This window comes from Emys orbicularis, chromosome 1, assembly GCF_028017835.1.
Source record: "Emys orbicularis isolate rEmyOrb1 chromosome 1, rEmyOrb1.hap1, whole genome shotgun sequence".
NCBI lineage: Eukaryota > Metazoa > Chordata > Testudines > Emydidae > Emys > Emys orbicularis.
Window position 1 is genome coordinate 133350307 of NC_088683.1, and position 26076 is coordinate 133376382.

At 41.1% G+C, this 26076-nt stretch overlaps 1 protein-coding gene across 1 annotated transcript in view; it reads left to right on the forward strand.

Annotated features, from left to right (window-relative positions):
- The window catches only part of FBLN1 (fibulin 1), a 101103-nt gene that overhangs the window by 22901 nt on the left and 52126 nt on the right, over positions 1–26076 (forward strand). The window contains exons 4-14 of the mRNA XM_065410693.1: positions 284–452; positions 1073–1132; positions 5671–5772; positions 6349–6486; positions 8466–8603; positions 11597–11740; positions 15490–15618; positions 16173–16298; positions 16974–17093; positions 18009–18140; positions 19870–19993. Of these exons, the coding sequence (XP_065266765.1) occupies positions 284–452; positions 1073–1132; positions 5671–5772; positions 6349–6486; positions 8466–8603; positions 11597–11740; positions 15490–15618; positions 16173–16298; positions 16974–17093; positions 18009–18140; positions 19870–19993 (1382 nt within the window). The remainder of the gene's footprint in view (positions 1–283; positions 453–1072; positions 1133–5670; positions 5773–6348; positions 6487–8465; positions 8604–11596; positions 11741–15489; positions 15619–16172; positions 16299–16973; positions 17094–18008; positions 18141–19869; positions 19994–26076) is intronic.

Here is a 26076-nt window from a genome sequence, read left to right on the forward strand (position 1 = left end):
TTCCCATCCCACCCCATCAAGGACAGTGGGGATTGAATCCAGGGCCTGGGTTTGGCTTACATCTTCTCTTTGAGGGCCTGATCCAGACCCATACAAATGTTCTGAGATCTAACTAATTAAGCACAGCAGGGCTTTTGAACACCGGGGTCTGAAAGCTTTGGCTGACCATTTTCTATAAACACGCTGTGTGAAATTCTGGCCCCATTGAATTCAGTGGCAAAACTCATTGATTTCTTTAGGGCTAGGATTTCACTTACTATCTGTTTTTGTTTTGTTTTGACAGAAATGCTGTTACTGTTGCTTGCTGGGAAAGACAGCCCAAGTTCAAGGACAGAGCTGTGAGCAGAGCCAACTGATAGGATACCAGTGTGGGCAGGTGTTCAGAGCTTGCTGTGTCAAGGGTCAAGAAGGCCCTGAAGGGTCAATTAGTGATGTTCCTAAAAAAGACCAAGGTATATTATACCAGCACTAAAATTAAGCTAAGACAGCAGAGCAGAACTTCAAGTCATAGTAGGATGCAGGGTAGGAGACATGCTTGTACTTTTGGATGATTTATGTTGCAACTCTTCTTGTGCTGTTTTAAAATGTACGCCGAGAGCAGCCAGAGAATTGGCTGGGCACCTTTCGATGTGAAGTTGCTTTTTAGAATAAAATCTAAATGAATAAATAAGATTAGCCTAACTTCCGTCATAACTGCTAAGCACCCTCAGCTGCAACCGAAGTCAATGGAAGTTGAGGGTGCTCAGCACATTTAATGAAAATCAGGTTAAACTTTTACGTAGAAGCCTAATGTTAGGAACTCATATTTGAAAATCTTGGTTCATGTGTAATCGTCAATTATCTTATGATCTATCATTCATTTGGCAAGTGTACTCTGTGTGCACGTGTGTTTGAATCAATTGTCAGATAAAAGCTATTTTGTGTTTATAAAATGAATAAATAATTCTTTGGTATTATCCTGTGGTCTAAGTATCCACAAATACTTGCTCCTAATCTTTTCCCAGGTAGATAGCATTTTATTGTGAGCGGAAAACTGCTTTCCCTTCTAATGTCTATTTAACCTTCTTATTAGTTAAAATTTCTGACGAGGAAGTAGACCAAGAGGATCCTTACCTTCATGATCGCTGCAGAGGTGAGTTAACTCACTGTTCTTATGTAGTGACTTTTTGTGTGTGTGTGTGTGTGATCATTTCAGTAAACGTGAAAAACTAGGCAAAACTTAAATCCAAGGTTCACCCAAACCATTTTGCTTAGCCCAGCAATTCGCAAATACAAATGGCATGGGAATCCTTTCTGAAATGGTAGCCTGTTTCTACCCTCCCTTCATGCTGTTTTGATTATTGGAAAGAAAATCTTGCAAAATATGAGATTCTTTTGGATTTGTTAAGCCGATGTCTACGTAAGATGAGAACTCATTTGTAGTCTCTTAGGGACCAATAAATGTAAGACTTTTTTTAAGGCATTGTGACGGGGTCCCTGGAGCACAACCTGGACCGTGGGACTGCTGAACCATCCAAAGCCACCAGCCTGGGCTGTCTCTTACACTGTGATGCTAATGTCAAGCTACAAGCTTCTGACAGGCACTGCACTTACACAGCCATCCACAAGCAGGGACACGCCCAGTTCAGTTACATGAATGATCTCCCAGCCATTCATGAAACATCAATTGAGAGGCTTCAGCCAATTTCCCCCCCCCCCCAGCTCCCCAGTCTTGCATGCCAGTGCTGTGCCATCTTGCACTCCTCAGAAGCCTGACAAGTATAAGCTCAGTACTTAGTTCGCCCCTCCCTCAATGTGGAATGGACATATGTTAGCCTTTGTAATTTGAGCTGAGATTCCCCGAGCACTTCAACCAAAGACACACAGTTTTAGATAAAATATTAAACAGATTTATTAACACCAGAAAGATTTTAAGTGATTATAAGTAGCAGGCATGGAAATCAGTGTTACCTAAGAAATAAAAATAAATTCTCAGTCTAAATTCTAACTTAAATAGATTAAGCAAGATTTGAATCAAACAGTCTCTCACCTTAATAGATGGTACAAGCAGCTTACCATTTCTCAATACAAAGGCTGGATTCCCTTTCCAGCCTGGGACCAATCTTCTCCAGTTCAAAGTCTCTATATTCTAGATGTTCTTCCAGGTGTTGAGATGGCAGGGAAGAGAGGCCAAGTGATGATGTCACTGCCACTCTTTTATACTTTCTTCCAGCTGCTAGAAAGATCCTTGCTGTGACATGGGTTAGTCTGCCCCCATGGTGTACATGCCCTTCTCTGAGAAGGGATAGTTGATTCTTCTTGACGGGTCATTAACGCTGTCTGGATCCTCCTTTGTTGCAGCTGAGAGGCTGGCTGTGGGCATTTCCCAACCTCACAACATATTTCAGGAACACCTATAGCAATACTTCATAACTTCATATACAATAGTAGTACACACAATCCAAGAGGATGTTAAGGTTCAGCAGATTAAGACTTTTTCAGTGATACCACACAAGGCATGCATTGTACAAAACATATCAGAATCATATGACAGTGGTGAATATGGGGGTTCCAGGATGCTGTGTTGAGGTGCCAACTGTCGCAGGCACATCAACTCCTTTTAACTTCAGGGGCAGTTGAGGATGCTCAGGGCTTTGCAGGAAAAGCTTCAGCCCCTTATAAGATCAAGTTGTTACACTGGGCCATATTCTGTCCTTCAGTACTACATGCATGAGCAAATTTGGAAAGCCTTGTGGAGCTTCAGTCAACATGTGAGTTGGCTTATGGTCTCTAATGAACACAGTTGGGAAGATAGTGGGTCTGTTTTGATGAAGACTGTTGACACCTCCCTATGGAAGGGTAAGGTGCTACTGCCAATAACCTTTAGGCAAGTACTTGTTTGGCCCTTATTCTGGAAGTCCTCTTTTGAGGCTCATAATCTCACCAAATTTCTTTTCATATTTGCCAAGGAACTGGGAGGGAGAGGTGAGGCAGAGTTGGTTGGCTGTGTGGATGTTGGGTCATCTCTAAAAGTTGTGGAGTTTAATGTCTTATGTATTAAATTTTGTACATGCCCTCTGAGTTTTATGGAAGTGCATATTTTGCAGATCTTAAATGTATTTTATAGAGCTCCCAGTGAGCTCATTGAGAGTTAGTCACACATGGCTAAAGGCAGAATTTGGCCCTCCATTATTGTCACTTTCTCCAGCAAGATAGCTGCCCTCAGAAATGTAGTAGTCTCAGAAATGTCAGTTATATTGTAAAACATTTTATTTCAAATATTGGCTACAATTTAGTCATGGCAAAAAGAACTTTTTACCTCTTGCTATTTGTCGGCTGGGCTGAGGAAAAATAGCGATCTTTTAAAAGTCAGACAAAAACCTTAGACCAACCACTTTCAAGCTAAAACTGCGACTTCCTTCTAATCTTGTGTATTAGGTAACACAATATTGTACTGCCCAGGAGCACACCAGTTTCCCTTTCCTGGTAGAGCAGGGATGAAATAATCTGTACCTGTTCCTTAAGAGAGGCAAATAACATTCTCCTCTGTACCAGCTGTGCCCAGTGCCCATCTCTACCTACCTGCCTGAGAGGGTGTGTAGCAGACCCAGGTTACTTGTGCTTATCCCGGTGCTCTGGCGGGCGATATGGGTAGCCCACACAGGAGAATAATGGGACAGCTTACACTCCCTTGTTTGCTGGGTGGGCATGTAGGGAAATAGACATTCTTGCCCTTAAGAAGTAGAGAATTTTACATCTGCTGCTGTTTCACTTTGCCTGGGCTGTCTTTATTTGTTCATAACATTTATTTTTCTAACTCATTAACAAAAAAAATTTCAAAGGAGATATTTTTTTAAAGGATGGGCTAGATCCTCAGCTGCTGTAAATCAGCATAGGTCTATTGACTTCAGTGGAGCTATGCTGACTTACAGCCACTGAAGATGTGACCATATATTAGAAATACTGATTGGGATTTTCAAACTTCTTTAGGCCCCTTTGAAAATCCCAACCTCCAATCGTAATGGTTTGTAGTTTGACATGGATATTGAACAGCATTCCAGTCTATTCAGTTGTCAGTTGTATCTAGAACCGAAATTGATTCCAGAAGATCCAAACATACTTGACCTTTTATTTGAAAGTGTCCAGACAAGTTACAATGAGCCCAGTGGCATCAGGCATTCCACTTTTAGAGCTTGAAGAACATGTTTATTCTGTTCCTATCCTTGTTCGTGGTTGAGATGATTAGATCTGAAATGGTGTAACTAATTTCTGTTTGACCTGCACAATCCACATGAAAATTGGAAGGAAAATGAAAGAAAGATAAATAATGACTTGTACATTGATTTTTTTTTTTTTTTTTGGTGGCAAGTGCGTGGTGCCTCTTGGATGGAATATTTGATTTGGATAATGATCTGCTTATTTTGATTTACTGCCTGTCACATGTGTTTCATGTATCTAAAAGCTTAAAACATCAGAGATTTATTATTTTCTGCAAACATTTCTGAATAAAGTAATACATTTTTGTATTAAAAAAAAAAATTGAGTTAATAGACTGATATTCCAGTATAAGCTTTCAGCATGTCATAATAGACACACTGCTACAAATGGTTTGTTTATGCAGGTGTTTCTGTAGGACACAATGTTTCGAAAATGTACCCGTTTCAGTGTCCAGACTCCAGGCATCTGTATCCCATAAGAGGTAGCAACAGATACTGTGCCAGTTAAGCGATGATTTATCATACTGCCTATTTGGCTGTTATACTCCATAGGTGTTAGAAACAGAAAACACCTGTTGAGTCATCAGGTCCATTATCCTGCCAAAGCAAAAGCTGGCTGTCCTCCTTGACTCAAGATGATAAATCACATTAAAAGGTGTTAATGATATACTTTCCTAATATTACTTTTCCATGTCAGCAATTGCTGTAGTAGCCAGATTGAAGTTATTCATTTGCAAGAGGGAGGGGAATTGGTCTGTCCAATTGCAAATGGGAGTTGCTGTCCATTAGACACTCTTTCTATTAAGGGCTACACTATAAACAAGTTTAAGGATCATTTCTATCACATTTTTCCAAAGATGAGTTCAAATGTGTCAGGCAATGAAACTTCCAGCAATTCTCTGGGAGGCCATTTCACAGTCTGAGGGTATCTACATTAGGCAAATGTCTGATTTGCCTATTATGACCTTTCTAGCTTTTCTTATGGGATAGTAGTTGATATTAAAAAAATCATGCTTTGCCAACAATTACCCACACAGGAGCGCCGCCAGCTTTTCTGCCGCCCTAGGCGGTGGAAGGTCCCGCCCCGAAATGCCGCCCCCCACAGTGGCAGCGGAAGGTCCCGCCGCTGAAATACCGCCGCGGTCGCTGCCCCCCAAATTGTAGTGCCCTCGGCGACCGCCTAGGTCGCCTAATGGGTTGCGCCGGCCCTGTACCCACAGTGGTATCTGAGCTTTCCTCCTGAACTCTGAATAGGATATATTTGTGATGTTGGTTGATTAAGGTTGACTTTTTTTTAATGCTGGTTTCTTTCTGCTAATTTTTTTCTTTTTTTTTCTTAGTGTATTCTTCGAGCATACTAGTCAAACATCCTGTATTTTGCTGGGCACTCATGTTTAAGTAGTTGACATCTTTCCAGTTTTGTGTGATGAACTAAATTGTATACTTTATTCGTAAAAATCACATCTGTTTTTAGGAGGCGGTCCCTGTACACAGCAGTGTAGGGACACAGGCTCCAGTGTTGTCTGCTCCTGCTTTGTTGGGTACCAGCTTCTGTCTGATGGTGTCACCTGTGAAGGTAAAAGAAACAAAATGATTGCCTCTGTTTGTTGCTTAAAGGTAAAAGTGTTTTGTTTATTGTGGATTTTTTTACAGGATAGTGACTAGGACATGCTTATATTGGGAGTGGAAGGAGACATTGGGCAATGAAAGGCTGAGTTAGGTAGGGTGTGAACATGGGGACAATAGAGGTAAGGAGCTGGGAAGAGACCAGTTCAGTGGGGCAGGTGGAGGGTTTGCAGATGGATAGGAGGCAGGAGAGACCTCAAGTTTGGTGTTGGGAGTGAAGATAGCAGTAAAAGCATGCCTTTCCATTTGCAATAGTAAATGAATATTCATATAAAATACAATATGTCCTAGACCTGTCACCTGAGATGTTGAATCCTTATAGTTGAAAACACAGTGAGTGGCTAAAAATGGAGAACAGAAAAGAGCAGTAACTTTTTTGTGGGATATGGAATCCACAATGCACCCCGCATGTGGGTGTTCAAAGTTTCTGTTGCCCCAAGGCTGACCCTTGTTCCTTTCTCTTCCCAAGGATTTCAAGTCTTTTGTATTAACTGTTTAATTATCTGTCCACTTTGGTTACTTCTAGATACTAATGAGTGTATCACTGGGATGCACAACTGTGGGATTGGACAAACTTGTGTCAATACAGTAGGATCCTTCCGCTGTCAGCGTGAAACGAGCTGTGGGACTGGTTATGAACTCACTGAAGACAACCATTGCAAAGGTATGTCCCAGGCTGCATATTGGGCACATAGGAGATTGATATTTATCAACAGTTATGATGCCCCAAAATGCTAAATAAATTATTGTGTCTTGTTGTTTTCTGGAAATACATGTGTAAGTTGTATTTCCATACCAGATGTGTGTTGTATAGTCTAATATGAGCATCTAACACTTCAGCCTGAGGTGCTTTCTTCAGGGAAATGTAAATGAGCCACAAACCCAATTTGTCTTGGCTTCCGCTGGAAAACAATCCATCTCTCTGCAGCTGAGAATGGTCTTGATGGTCTTTTGCACAGTATTTTCACTCCCCTGAAGGATGTAGGCCAGCTACTTGGGCCTAAATTTTGGGTAAGATTATATTGTAGAGGAGGGGGTTGGACTAGAGCTTTGAGCAGGGGGTTGGACTAGATGACTCCTGAGGTCCCTTCCAACCCTGAGAGATAGGGGGTGATACAATTTAATTTTTTAAAAAAATTAGTGTTTTTTTTCCTAAAGTGTTCAGTTGATCTAACTTGGCTCCCTTTGAAGTCAAAGGTAAAACTCCCATTGACTTAAATGAGAGAGCAGTTTTAGGCCATTGAAAATTCCACCTATAGGCATTAATAATCTTTTCCCCTAGGAATAAGAGGAGTGCAGCCTCTAGTCAGTGCTTTGGAAACTCTTACTAGGAGTTCCCAAATTATCATCTTGGAATTATATTAACTATCAGGACAGAAATTTCTACTATTGCTTTGACAGCTTTTGAAAAATTATGTTTTCCCTTAAGGAAAATACCTAGCAGCCAGATGTATGATAGCTGATATTTGAAAAAGGACAGATCCTTCAACATTAATGGCATGAGGAAATATGAAAGCCTTTTCGATGGAAAAAATGACAGACACCTTATATCGGGATTAAGTACATTTTATAATGTCTGGTTACCATTTTTTGGAGTTTGAACAAAATAAATACACAGATAAAGATAAGAGGTTGACCAAACACAAATGGGCCCTTTAAAGATAACAAATACAGGTTATGAATAAGATTTGTTAATACTTGCATGGAATGTTCATATATGTGATTGAAAAAAAGATAAAGTTTTAAAAAAATTAACACAGAATGATAATCTTCATGTATTGTTTTTAACTGTCATGTAAAATCAAATAGAAAACTTCTGCCTTATACAGAGGTCTAGCAGTTTTATCCCTATTAAATACTAGAAGGCTTTTCTATAAGGTTTATTAAGCCTACAGGAAACATTTTCAATGTTCATGACATTTAAATTCATTTTTCCCCCCACTGAGCTACTTTCCCGCAAAAATTTGCTAAAACATACCTACATTTTTTATCGCTCCAAAGAATTTTTATCCCATGACAAATATAAGGCTCAAACCTGAAGTCTTTACTCTGTTTTTACATAGGCAAAGATCTTTTTAGAATCAATTATCTAAATTCGCATTTACACTCAGACTCTTCTACACCACTCTGACAGTGGAAAGGGGCCTTAAAGTGAGCATAAATTACACTTCATTTCATGTTAAGCCAGACTGATGTAGGGGGGCCTTAGTGTAAAATGAGAACGAAGCCTGATGAGTTTACCTGAGAAAGGATTTAATAAAATTAAGGACTTCAGGATTTAGGCCTTTATTCAGAAAAGCATTTAAGCACATTCTTAACTCTCATTGACTTCAGTGGGATTTAGCACATGCTTAAGTGCCTTGTTGAATCAGGGCCTTAGAAAATACTGCTTCAGACACTGTGAAAATATTGCAAGTCATTTGGTTGTTTAATAAGATAATAAAGAGAACTAGCCTGCTGCCTAATTCTGCGAGATTCCAGTAAAGACAATGGGCCAAATTAATCTCCAGTGTAACTACACTGAAATGATGAATGAAGTTACACCCAGGATGAATTTGGCCTATGTTTCCTAACTCTGTCTTAAGTGTAATAAAAAAACTTGTGTAAAACTCTTGCTAACTATTTTTTTTTGTGATGTACCAGATATTGACGAATGTGAGAGTGGTACTCATAACTGCCTCCCCGATTTTATCTGTCAGAATACTCCGGGATCTTTCCGTTGCCGACCCAAGCTACAGTGCATGAATGGGTTTATACAAGATGCGCTAGGCAACTGTATTGGTAAGACACATTGTCACTTAAATGAATTCTTAGAGTTGTGCGTAGGCCAACATACTGCTGCATGGGGTCAGGTCTGAGCCTCCCACGTCAATCCTAATGCTGATGTTCATCTTTATATATTCATCATCTTCCTGCTCCCATTAAAAGTAGGATTTGATCATAAGTGATTTAGAATTCTAAGTCTGATTTTTCAAAAGAAACTTAGGGTATGTCTATACTACCTTCCGGATCGGCGGGCAGCGATCGATCCGGGGGGGGTCGATTTATCGCGTCTAGTCTAGACGCGATAAATCGACCCCCGAGTGCTCTCCCGTCGACTCCTGTACTCCACCGCCCCGAGAGGCGCAGGCAGAGTCGACAGGGGAGCGGCAGCAGTCGACTCACTGCAGTGAAGACACTGCGGTGAGTAGATTTAAGTACATCAACTTCAGCTACGTTATTCACGTAGCTGAAGTTGCGTAACTTAGATCGATCCCCCCCAGTGTAGACCAGGCCTTAGGCAGTAGAAATCTAAGACCTGTTCACTTTCAATGAGACTTAGACACTCAGTCACGTAGGGTAAAATATTCAAAAGCACGTAAGTCTTTTTTGTTTATCATGTGCTTCTAACACAGGATTTGTAAAAATATTAATCCGTTTTGACATACTTTCTTTCCCTTTACTCAAATGATTTTAAATAACCATAGTAATGTAGGGCTGGAAGGGATCCTGAGAAGTCATCAAGCCCAGCCCTCTGCAGTGAGGTGGGACCAAGTAAAACTAGACCATTCCGGAAAGGTGTTTGTCCAACCTGTTATAAAAATCCTCCGGTGATGGGGATTCCACAACCTCCCTTGGAAGCCTATTCCAGAGCTTAACTACCCTTTTAGTTAGACAGATTTTCCTAATATATAACCTAAATCTCCCTTGCTGCAGATTAAACCATTACTTCTTGTCCTTCCTTCAGTGGACATCGAGAACGTTGTTTAGAACTGAAAGTCCAATGCTTGGTATTACTTTAGCATAAGAGTATCCTCTACAATGGAATTTGCTTTTGCTGGTTTGTTCAGCTACATAGAACAGATCTTGCTTTCCCAAGTCAGCTCCCATATATTAATAGTTCAGAGGAAAGAATTTTTACCACCTCAGGTAAAGAATGTAACGACCGGTCGGAATGATAATTAAGGCCAATTATAATGGGAGTGGGGTTTAATTTGAAAGACAGAATAGAAACTGTTGGGTTTAAGGGTATTAATACTTTGCATTCTAGGATTTGTAGGATCTAACCTGACAATCTAGAATTCTATATATGTCAGAATAATTGGCTTTCAACAGGCTTTAAATAGATTTGTCTGGTGTGTCCTACAAATCTATCAGCTCTTCTCATGATAGTAGCACTTCAAGTCCCAACTTAACTTTAAATTCCCTCAGCAGCATAGCCTGTTTTGGACTCGTGAAATCTGCTGAGCAACAGGATTTGCCAATTAGGTAGCATGCGATCAAGCTCCCATTTTCCTTTCAACCTTCCTTCCTTTGCTAAAAACTGACATTTGAAAAATACAAGGCTGAAAACAAAATTATCCGTGTGTAAAATTACACTTGATAAAATGAAGCCAGTTCTGTATTGTCGGATAACTTATCCCTTAAAGACTAATCTCTGACATAGGGGACAGATCATCAGCTGGTGTAAATTGGTGTGGATCTGTTGGCTTCAGTGGTACTACACCATTTTACACCAGCAGTGAATCTGGCCCTTATAGTGCCTTCCACGGTCCATCCAGAAGAATTCCCCAGACACTTCACATGCCGGTTGCACAAACTATGCATCAAATGCTGCCCTGTATTGTGCTGAGCAGGAAAGAGAACAGGAACTTTGCTACCTTTCCAACCCACAGGTTCAAAGTAGAACACTCTCCTTGCACTCTTCAGAGCTGGCTGAAGTGTCTACTGGTGCTCTGTGCCCAAGAGAATGAGGTCTGGTAGGCAGGGGCATGGCTCAGCAGCATGTGCTACAGGGAGGGGCAGTAAAGCGTACTCTGGTACAGATTCACCAATCCCACTCCTGCCCTGGCCATCCAGAGTCATCCTGCCCTAAGCCAGGTGGATACTCTGCTCTATTCCACACTAACTCTGGGATGGAAGACATCAGCTCTTTGACAGTAGACCATAAAACCATAACACTGCATAGTAATGTAGGATACAGAGTGAAGAAGGTTTTCACCTGAAACTACAGGGGGAATTTTAGGCAGGCAATTACCTAAACTGAATTGGAATTTGGCTAGGATGCTGTACACTTATAGAAAGTGCTATGTCCACATGCTGTCAGGTCTTCATACCTTTTCCCTGTTCTCACAGCACACTGCCCCCTGTACCAGCATGCTGGAGCAATGATTACTAGACTACTACTGAAATTCTAACTTCAGCCATTGAATGAACCATCACTATGTGCTGGGCTTTCCTTGGAGATTTCCTCTTGAAATACTTGGCAAGTCCTTACTCTGCTTAGCTGGTGATATGGCAGTCTGAGGTGCTTTGGTCTCATGTCATTACATTTTAAGGGTCTTTTAAGTTTATAACATTTTTATGACAGGGAGGAGCATATATCATACAGTCACAAAGTGAGCAAATGCCCATTTGTGGAGAATAGTAAGGCATTCCATGGGTGACGGAGAAATGACTAGTTTGCAAATAAGCATTTCTACTCTTCAGTCTCTGTGCACAAGTGGTCGGTTACATCTTTGCTCATGTTTTTATTTTCTGCATTTTGGGGAGATTTCCAAAGGCACAAATAGGAGTTATGCACCCAACTCCCATTGACTTTCAATGTTGTTAGGGCATTACCTGCCCTTTATGCCTTTGCAAATCTCCCACTTTGGTGTACTAAATTGTGCAAATATGTGTCTGCTCTCAAGGGCTGGTTCCCAAGCTATTAAGGGTGTAAGGACAGTATCTTACCTTAAAATGTCTGTAAACTGAGGATGGTTTTCTTTAATTGAATTTGTATGTCATCGTAGATATCAATGAGTGCCTAAGCGTTAACATGCCATGCCCAGTTGGACAGATGTGCATTAACACAGATGGCTCATATACCTGCCAAAGAAATGTACCAAACTGTGGACGAGGTTATCATCTCAATGAAGAAGGAACAAGATGTGTAGGTGAGTAGCAGAAATGGAGTAAAACTGCTAAATGAACACATGATGTGCACACATCTACTTTTTCACTTAACCTGTCTGTTCCCTGCACTCAACCAAAGCCATTCTCACAACTACTTCCAAAGCCTACTCTTGACTCTCTTTTCTTGCTCCCCCTTACAAGTGATGGATTGCAAACAACCCCTCTCTCTCCTCCTTCAAATCACTCCTGAACCTCCATATTCTGTGAGGTTTGTGTGATAATGACCATGCAGAATGGCATTGTCTGCTACTTGTATTAATATACTGAAATAGTGTAGCAAGGGTGATATTCACTCCGGTGCAGAAGACCAGCAAAAGGCCCGTGAGCCACTTATGTCCAACGTAAATCATCATAACAGGTCTTAAAATCTTAAGCTGATTATAAATTGTCACAGCTCCATTAACTTCAGTGAAGCTGTGTCAATTTTATACCAGTTGAGGATCTGCCCCAATGTATATCTACAGTGCTATATAAAAATTACTTTGCACAGTTCTTACATAGTGTCATCTTCGCTTTTTCTTTTGAGACCTGCCATAGTGGTGATCCAATAATTGAAACCCAGGAAGTGACGTCCAGGAACTACTCAATGTATTTACTGCTAAATAGGTTGTTTTCCTACATTGAATTTTTGAGAGAGGACGCAATCTAGTTTTTATGGATTTATTAAAAGAAAAAGCAAACTAATATGAAGCTTAGCAGATATGTCACTAATTAATTTACTTCTGATTTCCCTAAAGCTAATCAAATAAAACATAGTGCAATGATCAAATTAAAGTTACATTTGAAATTTGATCAATGGTTCAAACTACCTGACTTCCCAGGCTTGTCAGACACCTCGCTGGCACCTGCCCTTGTCTGTGCCGGCCGAGGGTCAGCTCCCCAACTCCACTGGCCATGGGCAACACAAGCCCTTCTCTCTAAGCGCTGCAGGTCCAGCTGTTTTTCTACAGGCTAGTGATAGATGCACTCCAATCCTTGAGCCCTCTAAGCATCTCCCTGGCCTGTCCAGCCCCTGGTCCATGGGATACTTGCAGTATTCAGTGCTCCAGAGGAACAGTGCATCCCAGCTTAGCAGCTACACCTCAGCTCACCACCTTGCTTGATGCACAGCACTTAGATATGTTCACGGTGAAATCAAGCCTAAGTTTATTTAACAAAGCTCAGAGATTCAAGTGATAGTGAGTAGAAGTGTTAGAAACAAATGGTTGTATATAAAATAACATCATAACACCCATTCTAGTGGTTAGACTTAATTAACGAGACACTCTCATGTCTTGTAGAATGTTGCTTATCCAAAATCCTTGCAGCTCATCACAATGAGATTGACTGTGACTCTCTTTTCATGAGACAGCCGTGCTGTCAGCATGCCTCCTAGGTGAAGGATCCAATGTGTTTTTTTGCCTCGCAGGATAGATCAGCCCTATCTTTTGTTCTTATTCGTAAATAGGATGCCCTCTGCTGTTTGCTTCATCCTGTGAATTTCCTCTCTTGTAGACTTCAGTCACTACTTTTGCCTGTGGCTCAGTATGCAAATAGGCCTCATACAATACACAAATGACTAGATGGGGAGATAAGAGTCTGCTGCCTCCTACCCGAAAGGAGCATTTGCGAAGTATGTCACCTTTTGGTGACCCACTTAAACACCAAGACCTTAAGAACATAATTTTTAGTATAGTTACATAACTCCTTAAATGTTATCTGTATATACATTCTGCAATGATTATGATGACTGTGGGCTACTAGCTGTCAGTAGATACCTCACATGCCACGCTTTGGTGAACTATTATGCCTATACCTGACGCAGGGGATCCCTGAATCACAGTAATTACATCGGTTTATAAGGTTAATACAAGAATTACTTCAATGCTTCACAGGAAAGTTAACGAAGAACACCTTTCTTTTAACATAATCAATTGCACTAAGAATCTGCTAAAAGCAGAAGTTGACTTTTGCCTTTGTTTTAAGGAAGTATAACTCTTAGAATGATTTCTTACTAGCTTCCTACTTTAGTGTTCTGCCTTAAGTTTCTCTGCATATACACCCTAGGTTAGACTCTATTTACTTAGCTTGTTTCCCTTCCCACATGACTGCAATGTCTGCATCTTTCTGACACTCTTACAAAAATGCAGAAGTGATTCTTAAATCAGGCACTTAGAAGTTTTGGAATAACATGCTTTTAATCCAAAATAATATCGTCATAATTAGATAACATGCTTGCGGGTTTTTTTAGGGTCTACCTAGGGAAAAGGTTAGTGACTGTCTCTCTCTCTCTCTCTCTCTCTCTCTGTAATGGAATGTTGGAGAATTCAAATGTCTCTGAATTCTATAAAAAAAACACTCTCTCACCTTTTTTTTAGTGTCTAATTCACATGAGTAGACTTAATTGAGAATTAGTTCTGGTGTCGCAGATAACTTGAGCTTTTTTTCATCTGCAAGGAGGTGGTCAGTCTCTTTTTTCTCTTAGGGCTTGTCTTCACTACCGGGGACGCTGCTGCAATCGATGCAGTGGGTGTCACTTTAGCGAGTCTAGTGAAGATCTGCTAAATCGATGGTAGAGCACTCTCCGGTCGATTACGGTAATCCAGCTACCCAAGAAGAGTAAGGTAAGTCGACCGGGGAGTGTCTCCCGTTGATGCAGCACAGTAAAGACACTGGGGTAAATCGACCTAAGCTATGTCGACTCCAGCTACATTATTCCCATAGCTGGATTAGTGTAACTTAGGTCAACTTACCCCGGTAGTGAAGACAAGCCCTGAGTGGTAGACTTCAGGCTTGGAGTCTTCTACTGCTCCTTTTCTGGAGGCTGGTCCAAAGAAGAGAGCTTGCTACAACTTCAGGTGTTGGTGGTGTAAGAGAGGCCCCCTTTTCCTTCTGCATGGTTATACTTTTGTTTGGTTCAGTATCCCCTTACTCTGCCTCAGGGACCTTCCTTGTCCAATTAGAGATTCCAGCGTGTTGGCTATAGCTCATTATGGACCAATAATTTGGAATCTTGAACTGAAGTCATAGTAGAAAATTCCAGTTTGAGGCAGACATTTTCTTGCAAAATCCATTCATGACCACAAGCAGATGTCCTCTTTGTAAGCAGGACATGTGGGAAGGAGTTGGCAATAGACTTTGTCTAACAGAATAGGGCCCATTCTCACTTTGCTAAATATAATTAATGGTTCATCATCATCATCAATCACACTTGTGCATCTCCATTCATTCCTTGTGACAGTTAGTAAGCATGACAAGGGAAAAGGGACTCGGGGGCAAGGAGGTGGGGGACAAGCCCAGGGTAAGTGCATGACGTACTTCAGTGCCTTATCACCTAAATCAAAGCTGCTTTAGCTTAGCATTTGATCAAATACAGTTATGCTGGCCCAAACTCAAATCTGGCCCATGTTCCCTACACCACATATAACATGGGATCCAAGGGATATTTGTTCTGTAATAATAATTTGCACTTGTAGGTCCTGCTCCAGCTCTCATTGACGGCAAGGAGAGCCTTGGTATTGACTTCAATGGGAGCTGGATCATGCCTGTATGGAGTAGTGCCTTCCATCTCAAACACTTTACAAATACTGAGGTAAGTATTTTATTCATGTTTTACATATGGGTAAACTGAGGCAGGGAGCGTTACTAAAGGGTGTGGGACAGAGCTGGCAGCAGAGCACTTATTGCTTTACCTCCACTCCTAATCTTTAACCGCAAGACCCTCCTTTCATTCATTTCCCTCTCCTTCTAGATGTGGATGAGTGTTCGTCACCTAACCAACTATGTGGAGATGGACATGTTTGTGTAAATTCCCCTGGCAGTTACCGTTGTGACTGCAGACTTGGCTATTATTTTGAGGCGATCAGTCGAACTTGTATCGGTAAGTTCCACCTACTGACTCCAACTATACAAGCTCTTCTTAAACATTGTACTGTGGCATTTTATTTGTTTTATTTTATAATTTTATTTTATTAAAGGGATAATTTTATTAGTTGTTCACAAACTCTTTCATCTGAAAACGCATTAGATTATTCCATGATTTGTATAAGTACAAAAATGTATTAAAGAGCTATTGACATTTTGAAGAAAAGTGCATTTGCATTCTTAAAATGTAATAATGTTAAAAGGTAAGAGCATGAGAAGGTGTGCATAATTGGTTTTATGATATTTATGATGTGCACCTAAAGTGAAAACATTCTTCTAAAAGATCACAGAACCGCCTTCTTTTGCTTATCACATTTAGATATGCACCAGGATATGATAAATAAAACCAGCTTTGTTTCCAGACTAACATTCTGAGAATTCATTCACTCACCAGTGTAAAACTTAGATACGGAGAATGAAAATCAAACTCCTGTGATCAAATGGTGATTTGTTAGACTGCTAACTAAAGCAAGTCTGTACATTGGTTTCTATTCATATTTATCATTGTAGATGTTAATGAATGTAGACACTACTCAGGTCGTCTCTGTGCTCACAAATGTGAGAATACTCCTGGATCCTATTACTGCAGCTGTACTGTGGGCTTCAAACTTTCCACTGGTGGCAGGTTATGCGAAGGTAAGGATGCAATTTATGTAGGCTGAGTAGAGAGAGAGAGAGAGAGAGAAGCAGAAAATGATGAAGAAAGATATTCAGTTTGTTTACTATTCTTGTTTGGCTGATTCCTTTGTTTTGTCATAGACTAAATTAAACTGGTATAAGAAATGGGTCCACTGTAGTCATTTTCAAGGTGGAATACAAGTGTTGTGATTAAACAATACAATTGTAACTCACCCTTCCACTGTGTGGCTCTCTGGCCTCTTCTAGTGACTGGATCACATAGAGGTTTGAGCTACTATCGCCTTTTTAGCTCAGGCAGAAGAGACTCATGCTTTTAGATCCACAAGCTGTAGGTTTGATTCTCACTGCTGATCACAAACCCAGTGTTGGCACATTACATGATGATGGGCAGCAACTTTCTAGGAGGTAGTACACTGCAGATTGCCTCCCATGTCACCGCCACACCACAGGCAGTACAGAGGGGATTGGGGGCCATAGCTTCCTCCTGCCCCTTATTGCCAGCTTGCTCAATGACACAAATACTAATACATATTTTTTGTGATTGTTATTTAATAAAGACATTTGATTAGTCAATATGAATGTTTTTAGAAATGTAGGCCCCAATCCTGCAGGTTGGGAGCCACAAAGGCAGACATCTACAGTGCTAATTATAGATCATTTTTTGTGTTTCAGACTTAAATGAATGTGAGAGCAACCCATGTAGCCAAGAATGTGCCAATGTGTATGGTTCCTATCAATGTTATTGTCGTCGGGGCTATCAACTTAGTGATATAGATGGAATCACGTGTGAAGGTAAGAAATACTTAATCAAAGGATGCAAAAAAGGCATCTCTTAAGATGGGAGATGGGCATTCCTTTCTTGTTCTTGCCATGACAACAGAGACATTATAACAAAAAGAAGTAGCTCCACATATCTTAAGTTTATGCCACTACAAAACAATATTTCATCATTTGATTCTCGTAGCTTTTCATAGGCAATTAAATGCTACCTGAGTTCTCATATAAGCCCACCAAGCCTCTGGAGATATCTTGGCTTTCATGATGTGAAGGCCAGAGAGAGTTTTTGTTTTTTGTTGAAATTTAGTATGAGGCTTTTTGTACACATGGAAGTGGGTTTCAGCTGTGGAACTAAGTTGTTTGCACATTTTCATCACTGGAGAATCCTGGAGAACGTTTAATAAATGTCTAAAAATTCTAGTTACTATTTTATTCACAACCCTTTTTGTGGCAAGTTATAAACAAGTCTTGCCCAAATATTTATCATAGGGAAGAAGTGTTGCCTAGTGGATAGAGCACTGGACAGAGATTCTCTTCACTGGGTTCTATTCCCAGTTCTGCTGCTGACTTGCTGGATGGTGTCAGGCAAATCACTTCAGGTCCCCGGGCCTCAGTTTCCCCATCTGTAAATTGGGGGTAATGATATTTACCTCCTTTGTAAAGTGCTTTGAGATCTGTGGATGCAAAGCACTATGTATTACCTATTTACATAGCAAAACTATGTTTTTGGCTTCTTGTTCTCTATATTGCCTTTGATTTTCCCAAGACTTCCCTTGTTACCTTTATGCGGGTGTTTTTGTCCCAGCCCACTAATCTGAGTCACAAGCTAGTGGCTTCTTGAACCCAACACTATCATAAAGCAGTACAGCTGCTGCAAACTAGTCAAGCTTCACAGGAGTTTAAAAAAATTTGTGGGGATTTCTTTTTCAGACATTGATGAATGTGCTTTACCTACTGGAGGGCACATCTGTTCTTATCGATGTAGTAATGTTCCTGGGAGCTTTCAGTGCACCTGTCCCTCTCCTGGTTATAGACTGGCAACCAATGCACGAAACTGCCAAGGTATGTTCAATAACTGTGCAGGAATATCTAATCTGATTGTTAGCTTGTGGAAAAATCTAATTGCATTTTTAATTGGTGGGAAACATAAATGTGTCTGTCGTATAGCCTTACAGGCAAGTTAGTAGATATCCTATGTCCACTAGAATTCAGTAGGGGCAAAACTAATAGTTCTGTAATAATTAAATTGGATACTATAGAAATTACTCTAAGGCCCCAAAGAATGTAACAGAATACTCTTTCTACAGAATTTTTAAACCAGTCCATCAAATTCAGTAGAGAACTACGTCCCAGCTAATGCTACAGAATTAAATGGGTTGGTTTAAGTATTTAATAAAAATATAATCACGCTCTATAAAATGTATAGGATTTTTTCCATTTAGGGACTGTGGGAGAAATAGCTAAATCTTTACAACAAATATTGTTCAGTTTTATGGGTAGGCACCAGAGCAAAGGCAAAACACAGCTTTTCATGTTGATAAACCCAGAATCCTTTCACCTGTTTCCCCTTAACTGTTCATTCTAGCCAGGGAGGAAAAGTGCATGGTTTCTTCAGAGACTGGTGCTTGCACTTACTCTAGTGCCAAAGACTAATACATTTGGCTGACATACTGTCCCCATACACAAAACAAAGCATTTAGTTCACTTGACATACTCCCCTCTTCCTGGTGCAGCCTAGTGGCTTTCATCTGCAAGGCCTCACTCTATCCATATTTAAATTCCGCTAAATTAAAAGACCAACTTTTGCCATGCTGCCTACAGTGAATCAAGCTGACTTGTATATTTGTTCTTCCCTATCCTCTAACCTCTATTTGTATGTCTGGCCTTCAACCGTGAGCTATTTGGGAAGGGACTTACCTTCCTTGTATAAAATTTTTGGCATGTTACAGATGCTGTGATGAATCAATATTAAGTAATAATGATAATCTGAGATAAATGTGTGGCTCAGGACACTTACAGCACACACACACACGTAGGGCTGGAGTCAAAGGAAGGGTAAATGTCAGACAATTTTGTTTCAACTTTTAATCTAATAAAGCAAAGCAGCTTTTCCACTTATCCAGATGTTTGTAGCGTCCATCATCATAGTGTCTGAGCACTGCCTGTCACCTCTGCATGGTAACAGGTCTGCCAACCCACTCCCCTCCCACCCAGGCTGCTGAATATTTCTTTGCAGGCCTGCAGCCTCCCTATTACCCCCTGATTGCCTAGCTGTTTTTATTTTGGGGAGCAAGAGTTTTTTTCAGCCTCTCTTATCTGGCCTCTGAGGCCAGCATCAACCTGTTGGGTTGTTCCTCCAGCAGCAATTGCTAGCCCCAGTGCTGTTGTTTCTATCCCTGCCCCTTCTGATACAATGCTGCACTCAGTAGAAGACTATCTGCATGTGGGAGGGGCCATTGGGGCTCCAAATACCTTACATTTTGGTTGTTGACCAAAATTTGTCATTTATTAACCTTGCCATTTGCTTTTAGAAAATACAAAAAAACCAACAGTCCTGCCATGTTTTACAATCTGAAAACCATATATTCCAACATCCCTTCAATAAATCCACCTATCTTTTATCCACCGCCCCTGAGGAATACCCGCTTGTGGAGTTTTTTTTCCAGCCAGTAGTAAAATCATGTTGCTCCCCTGTATTGCATGGTAGCTAACATGTGAGCTTCATCATCTGGGGCCTACAAGCAGAGGAATGGCTTGTGTTTTTATCCCTTTTATCTTTTCCACTTGACAGATATCAATGAGTGTGTGGCAGAAACACATAACTGCTTATTCAATGAGACCTGCTTTAACATCCAAGGCAGTTTTCGCTGTCTCTCTTTGGAATGCCCAGAAAATTATCGCAAATCAGGAGATACGTAAGTACATTCAATTTTCTAGTAGGCTGGCTTGATGGGGATCTCCCCAGGCCTAAAGCCACCATCATTTAAGCATATTGTGGATCCTCCCAAATTTGTAATTCTCCAATCTGCCAACCCCATCAGTTGCACACAAAAAATTATGGTCTTTCTCCCACATGTGAGACAAGCTCATGGTTCTTGAATTAAAAGTCTTTAAGTCACAAATAACACCAAATGGAGAGAGAGAGAGACATACTCATTGAAACCAAGTTGGATGCACAAGGTGATGTTATCAGCGTAGGCTTCAGATGGACAGCCTGGTGGTGGAGGTCACGTTTAGCCTCAAGATTCCAACACTCCCACAACTGGACTCAGGAGCTCCTTTCTTCCCTCAGATTGGCTAAGTCAAACCCTTTATCTGCTTTTATCTTTCAGTGAAAGGTTCATTTTCCTTGCAGTTCCCTCTCTAAAGCCTTGTCTATACTATGGAAATTTTGCAAAAATTCCCCTCCCTGCTAACACCATTTCATCTCCACCACTGTTAGCAAGATTGGGAGCCCAGGTGTAGAAGACCTGTTGGCTGCTACTAGTATTTGTTTCATTTCGTGCTGCTCAGAGAAGATCTAATCAGTATGGTGTATAAAATGCCACAGGCAGCTAGCAACCCATCTACACTAGGTGTAATGGTGCTAATGATAAGAAGAAATCTTTGCAAAATTTCTCTAGTGTAGACAAAGCTTATGGCTGCTCCAGGGCCGGACTCATTCTGGCTTCCTCCTCCTCCTTCCCATCTGCTTTATGGCAGATCATCAATCAAGAGGTTCCTTCTGAAGGCCATGTGGTTGTTCCACAACCTTCCCAAGTGCACCTGCCCAGGTAAGTTTCTATTCTATCAGCTAGAGAGAGAGGCTGACATGCCACAGTGGTCATAAATCTGTCATTCCCTTCCCAATCAATGAGAAGACATGATTCCATCACACACCGTGTCTCAGCTAAGATTTAATATTCTATGTCCCATCTGTGGAATGAGGCTAACACTTATTTACCTCAGAGGAGTGTTGTGAGGATTAGTTTGTTAGTGTTTGCATCAAAGTCTAAAGATGCAAAGTGCTATATAAGTGACATGGTGGGTATTAATTTTATCATTGCCAAATAAATGAAGAAAGAATGCTTTGTGATACAGATTCCTTATTTCTTTTTTTGTTTGTTTAATTACATACTAATTTATAAAATTCACTCATTTGTAATAGGCTACTAACATGATTTAGCAAAGTTCTATGGTTATGAAAATTCTTGAGGTGTCAAGATTAATTTAAAAATAAACATGACACACAAATGCACGTTGCATTCTTCTTTTAGTCTTTCTCCTTTTGTCTTTCCCTTCCCATTTATGGGCTGTCAATTGTGAGAAGCATGTGAATGAGTTCTCTCTCCAGCCCACATTTCACTCTTACTGACTCCTCTTTCTGAACAGCCCATGATCTTGATATTGCTTTTGCTTGGGTACTTCATACTGAACCTCCCTTAACAAACTTTTTGTTTCTGAATTGCATAACAGTTAGTGTCTCTGTGTGACAATTAATTCAAACATTGGTAATCGCACAGCCAAGGGAAAGAAATGGTTATGGCTGATTATCAGGAGTGTGTGCTAAATCAGGCTAGGACTAGCTATATATTATATATTCATTAATTATTATTATTATTAAAAGTTACCCATCATTTCCCATTATCAGACCCTTTTTTCAGATGCTTATAACTTTGTCAAACTTTAACTCTTTGGGCTGAAATTTTCCATGCCAGGCATCTTTCCAAAACCTTCAGTGTGAAGCAATTTCAGTCAAAATGGTTCAGCTGTTTCCAAGACTAAGGAGAGGGGGAGGAAATCATTGTTTTGACCATGTTAAAAAATAAGTCTGACCTTTTCTTTGAACAGCTCTAGCACTGCCACGCTTTGGAGCAGGGACTTGAAATGTGTCAGGGATGTGCCTTTTACTATCCCCATGAGAATCCACCCAAATCTGGCCAAGTTATAAGCCTTTGAAAACTTGCTGTTCACACATGCTCAGCAGTGATGTCTTTGATTTTTAGCAGCTAAAATCTCTGAAGATTCCATCCTCACTGAGCATTCTCCATCCCCTCACAGCTGTTAGTGCTGACCAGACTCTGCTTGCGCTCAGGCTACAGATGGCCTGAGCATGCTCCACCCCAGGGCTACAGCTGGAGGCTCAGAAGGTCTTACCTTGTAATGGCTGTTCCCAACTGCTCGGGGGTGAGATGGGACTTGAACTGAGGGCAAAGGGCCTGTATCTGCTGTGCTCTCAATGACCCCCCCACACACACATTCACTCATGCCAAGGTGGCATGGAGAAGGAAGCCATCTGATTCTAATGCAGATGGGAGAAAAAGCTTCATCGGGGGAGGGGGGGTGGCAAAAGAGCAGATTGGGACAAGGAGTCTGAAGGGGTGTAGGGAGAGAAACTGTACCTGACTGGGTGAGGTGGGGACTGGGAGTGGAAAAGGGGAGGCTGGGACTGAGAGCTGAGGGGAGGAGTTTGGAACTGGTTAGGCAAGAAAACTAGGGGGAGGTTGAGTGTAGACTGGGAGTGGAAGCTGGTGAGGGAAATAGAGGGGGTGGGGGAGGAGTGGGACTGGGAGCCAGTTGGCTGTGGGCAGGAGCACGCTGGGATCAGATGAGGAGTTTACAGGATTGAGCAACCAATCCTAGTTCTTTCCCAGTGATACTAAGAGACTAAGGTAGGATGAGGAACCCAGGAAGAGAGACTAGGACTGGGAGTCACTGGGTAGGGGGGAACGGGACTGGCTGAACAATGAGACTGGGAATAGGTATGCAGAGGAGGAGAGTGAAACTCAGACAGCAAGCCCAGAGAGGGAACACCAGTACTGGCTGGGCGAGGAGATTGGGACTCAGATGAGAAGCCTTCAAGACTGGTGACTGAGACTGGGCAGGAAAGGAGAATGGAACTGGAACAAGGAGCTAGGGGTGGAGAAGAGACAGGGCTGGGACAGGCTGGAAGGGACAGGGCAGAGGGGGCCATGCCTCCACCTAGCAGCTGAGCAAGGGGGATGTCGCCACTTCCAGGGAGCCCTCCAGGTAAGCGCAACCCAGAGCCCGCCTCACCCCATCCCGTGCCCCTGTCCCCTCCCACACCCAAACTCTGCTGCTGCTGCTGGGGAGGGAGGCGTGGAGTCAGGTAGGAAGCCTGCCGGCCCCACCAACCCCTCCTTCCCCCCGCACCAGCAGGGGTCCTGGGCCACGCGCCGCCGCCTGCTGCCTCCCCCCCAGCACCCAGGCTGCCCTCCCTCAGGCCCCACCTCCCACATTTTAGTCAGGGGTATATAATAAAAGTCATGGGCAGGTCATGGGCCGTGAATTTTTTTTACTGCCCGTGACCTGTCCGTGACTTTTACTAAAAATTAGGGCTGTCAATTAATCGCAGTTAACTCACGCGATTAACTCAAAAAAATTAACTGCGATTAAAAAAATTAAATGCGATTAATTGCACTGTTAAACAATAGAATACCAATTGAAATTTATTAAATATTTTTGGAAGTTTTTCTACATTTTCAAATATATTGATTTCTATTACAACACAGAATACAAAGTGTGCAGTGCTCACTTTATATTATTATTTTTTATTACAAATATTTGCACTGTAAAAATGATAAAAGAAATAGTATTTTTCAATTCACCTCTTACAAGTACTGAAGTGCAATCTCTTTATCATGAAACTAACTTACAAATGTAGAATTTTTTTTTTTTGTTACATAACGGTACTCAAAAAATAAAACAATCTAAAACTTTAGAGCCTACAAGTCCACTCAGTCCTACTTCTTGTTCAGCCAATCGCTAAGACAAACAAGTTTGTTTACATTTACGGGAAATACTGCCGACTGCTGCTTATTTACAATATCACTTGAAAGTGAGAACAGGCGTTTGCATGGCACCTTTGTAGCTGGCGTTGCAAGGTATTTACATGGCAGATATGCTAAACATTCATATGCCCCTTCATGCTTCGGCCACCATTCCAGAGGACATGCTTCCATGCTGATGATGCTCAATTAAAAAAAAAATGTGACTGAACTCCTTGGGGGAGAATTGTATTTCTCCTGTTCTGTTTTGCCCGCATTCTGCCATATATTTCATGTTATAGCAGTGTCGGATGATGCCCCAGAACACATTTGTTTTAAGAACACTTTCACAGCAGATTTGACAAAACGCAAAGAAGGTACCAATGTGAGATTTCTAAGGATAGATACAGCACTCAACCCAAGGTTTAAGAATCTGAAGTGCCTTCCAAAATCAGAGGGATGAGGTGTGGAGCATGCTTTCAGATGTCTTAAAAGAGCAACACTCCGATGCAGAAACTACAGAACCCAAACTACCAAAAAAGAAAATCAACCTTCTCCTGGTGGCATCTGACTCAGATGATGAAAATGAACATGTGTCGGTCCGCTCTGCTTTGGATCGTTATCGAGCAGAACCCGTCATCAGCATGGATGCATATATTCTGGAATGGTGGTTGAAGCATGAAGGGACATATGAATCTTTAGCGCATCTGGCACGTAAATATCTTGCAATACCGGCTATAACAGTGCCATGCGAATGCCTGTTCTCACTTTCAGGTGATATTGTAAACAAGAAGCAGGCACCATTATCTCCTGCAAATTATAACTAAACTTGTTTGTCTGAGCGATTGGCTGAAGTAGGACTGAGTGGACTTATAGGTTCTAATTTTTTTCATTGTTTTATTTTTGAATGCAGTTATTTTTTTATACATAATTCTACATTTATAAGTTCAACTTTCATGATAAAGAGATTGCACTAGAGTACACCTCTACCTCGATATAATGCTGTCCTTGGGAGCCAAAAAATCTTACCGTGTTATAGGTGAAACCGCGTTATATCAAACTTGCTTTGATCCACTGGAGTGCACAGCCCCGCCCCCCTGGAGCACTGCTTTACCGCGTTATATCCGAATTTATGTTATATCGGGTCACGTTATATCGGGGTAGAGGTGTACTTGTATTAGGTGAATTGAAATATACAATTTCTTTAGTTTTTTACAGTGCAGCTATTTGTAATAAAAATAAATATAAAGTGAGCACTGTACACTTTGTATTCTGTGTTGTAATCAAAATCATTATATTTGAAAATGTAGAAAACATCCAAAAATATTTAAATAAATAGTATTCTATTATTGTTTAACAGTGCGCTTAATCGCACGATTAATTTTTTTAATCACTTGACAGCCCTACTAAAAATACCCATGACTAAAACATAGCCTTAATTATGACCCAGTCTTTAATTACATGATCACATACTATTTTTTCCTCAGGACCCTTGCCTCATTAAGTGCACAGAATGTACTGCTCTGGGGATAAATCAGGGTTGTGAGATAAAGGAGGCAGTTGTCAGTAGGACCCCTGCCTCGTTTTTTTGCAGAAGTTAGAAGGTGTAAAATAAATGAGACCGGGGACTCTGCAGGAAGAGAAAAGAGGATCTCATAATGAAGGCAGTTGAAAGATCCCATGGAGTACTGGATTCTATCCCTGCCTCTGTGTTCCTATGTGATGCTAGGCAAGGCACTTAAATTAAACATTTTGCACAGGGTCACTAATAGTGTGTTCCTTTGTTTTCTCAGTGCCTGGCTAGAGACCCTGGGGTCTGATTTGTAGAACAGCTGAGCACTCACAGTTGCATCTGAAGTCAATGGGAGCTGTGCTTTGAACATATGAAGTACTGTATAATGCTAAGTACCTTGAAAAATTAAATCTAGTCGTTTCAAATTGGACACCCAAAATTACTGGAAACTTTCTTCTTGAATCTCTCTGTGGTCCTCATAAGTAAAATGGAAATAATACCACTCTCTCACCACAAAAGGGAGTTCTGAAGATATATTAATGTTTGTGAAGCACTCAGATATTATAGTGATGAGTGCTATAGAAAAAGCCCATGAGGGAATAAATAATTCTGTCTTCAGAGCAGGGTTTGACTAGTGTGCAGTAAATAAGGCCTAAGGCCACACACTGAACAGTGAGGAGAAAACAAAATATTGAATAGCTGATCATTCAGTGAGCAC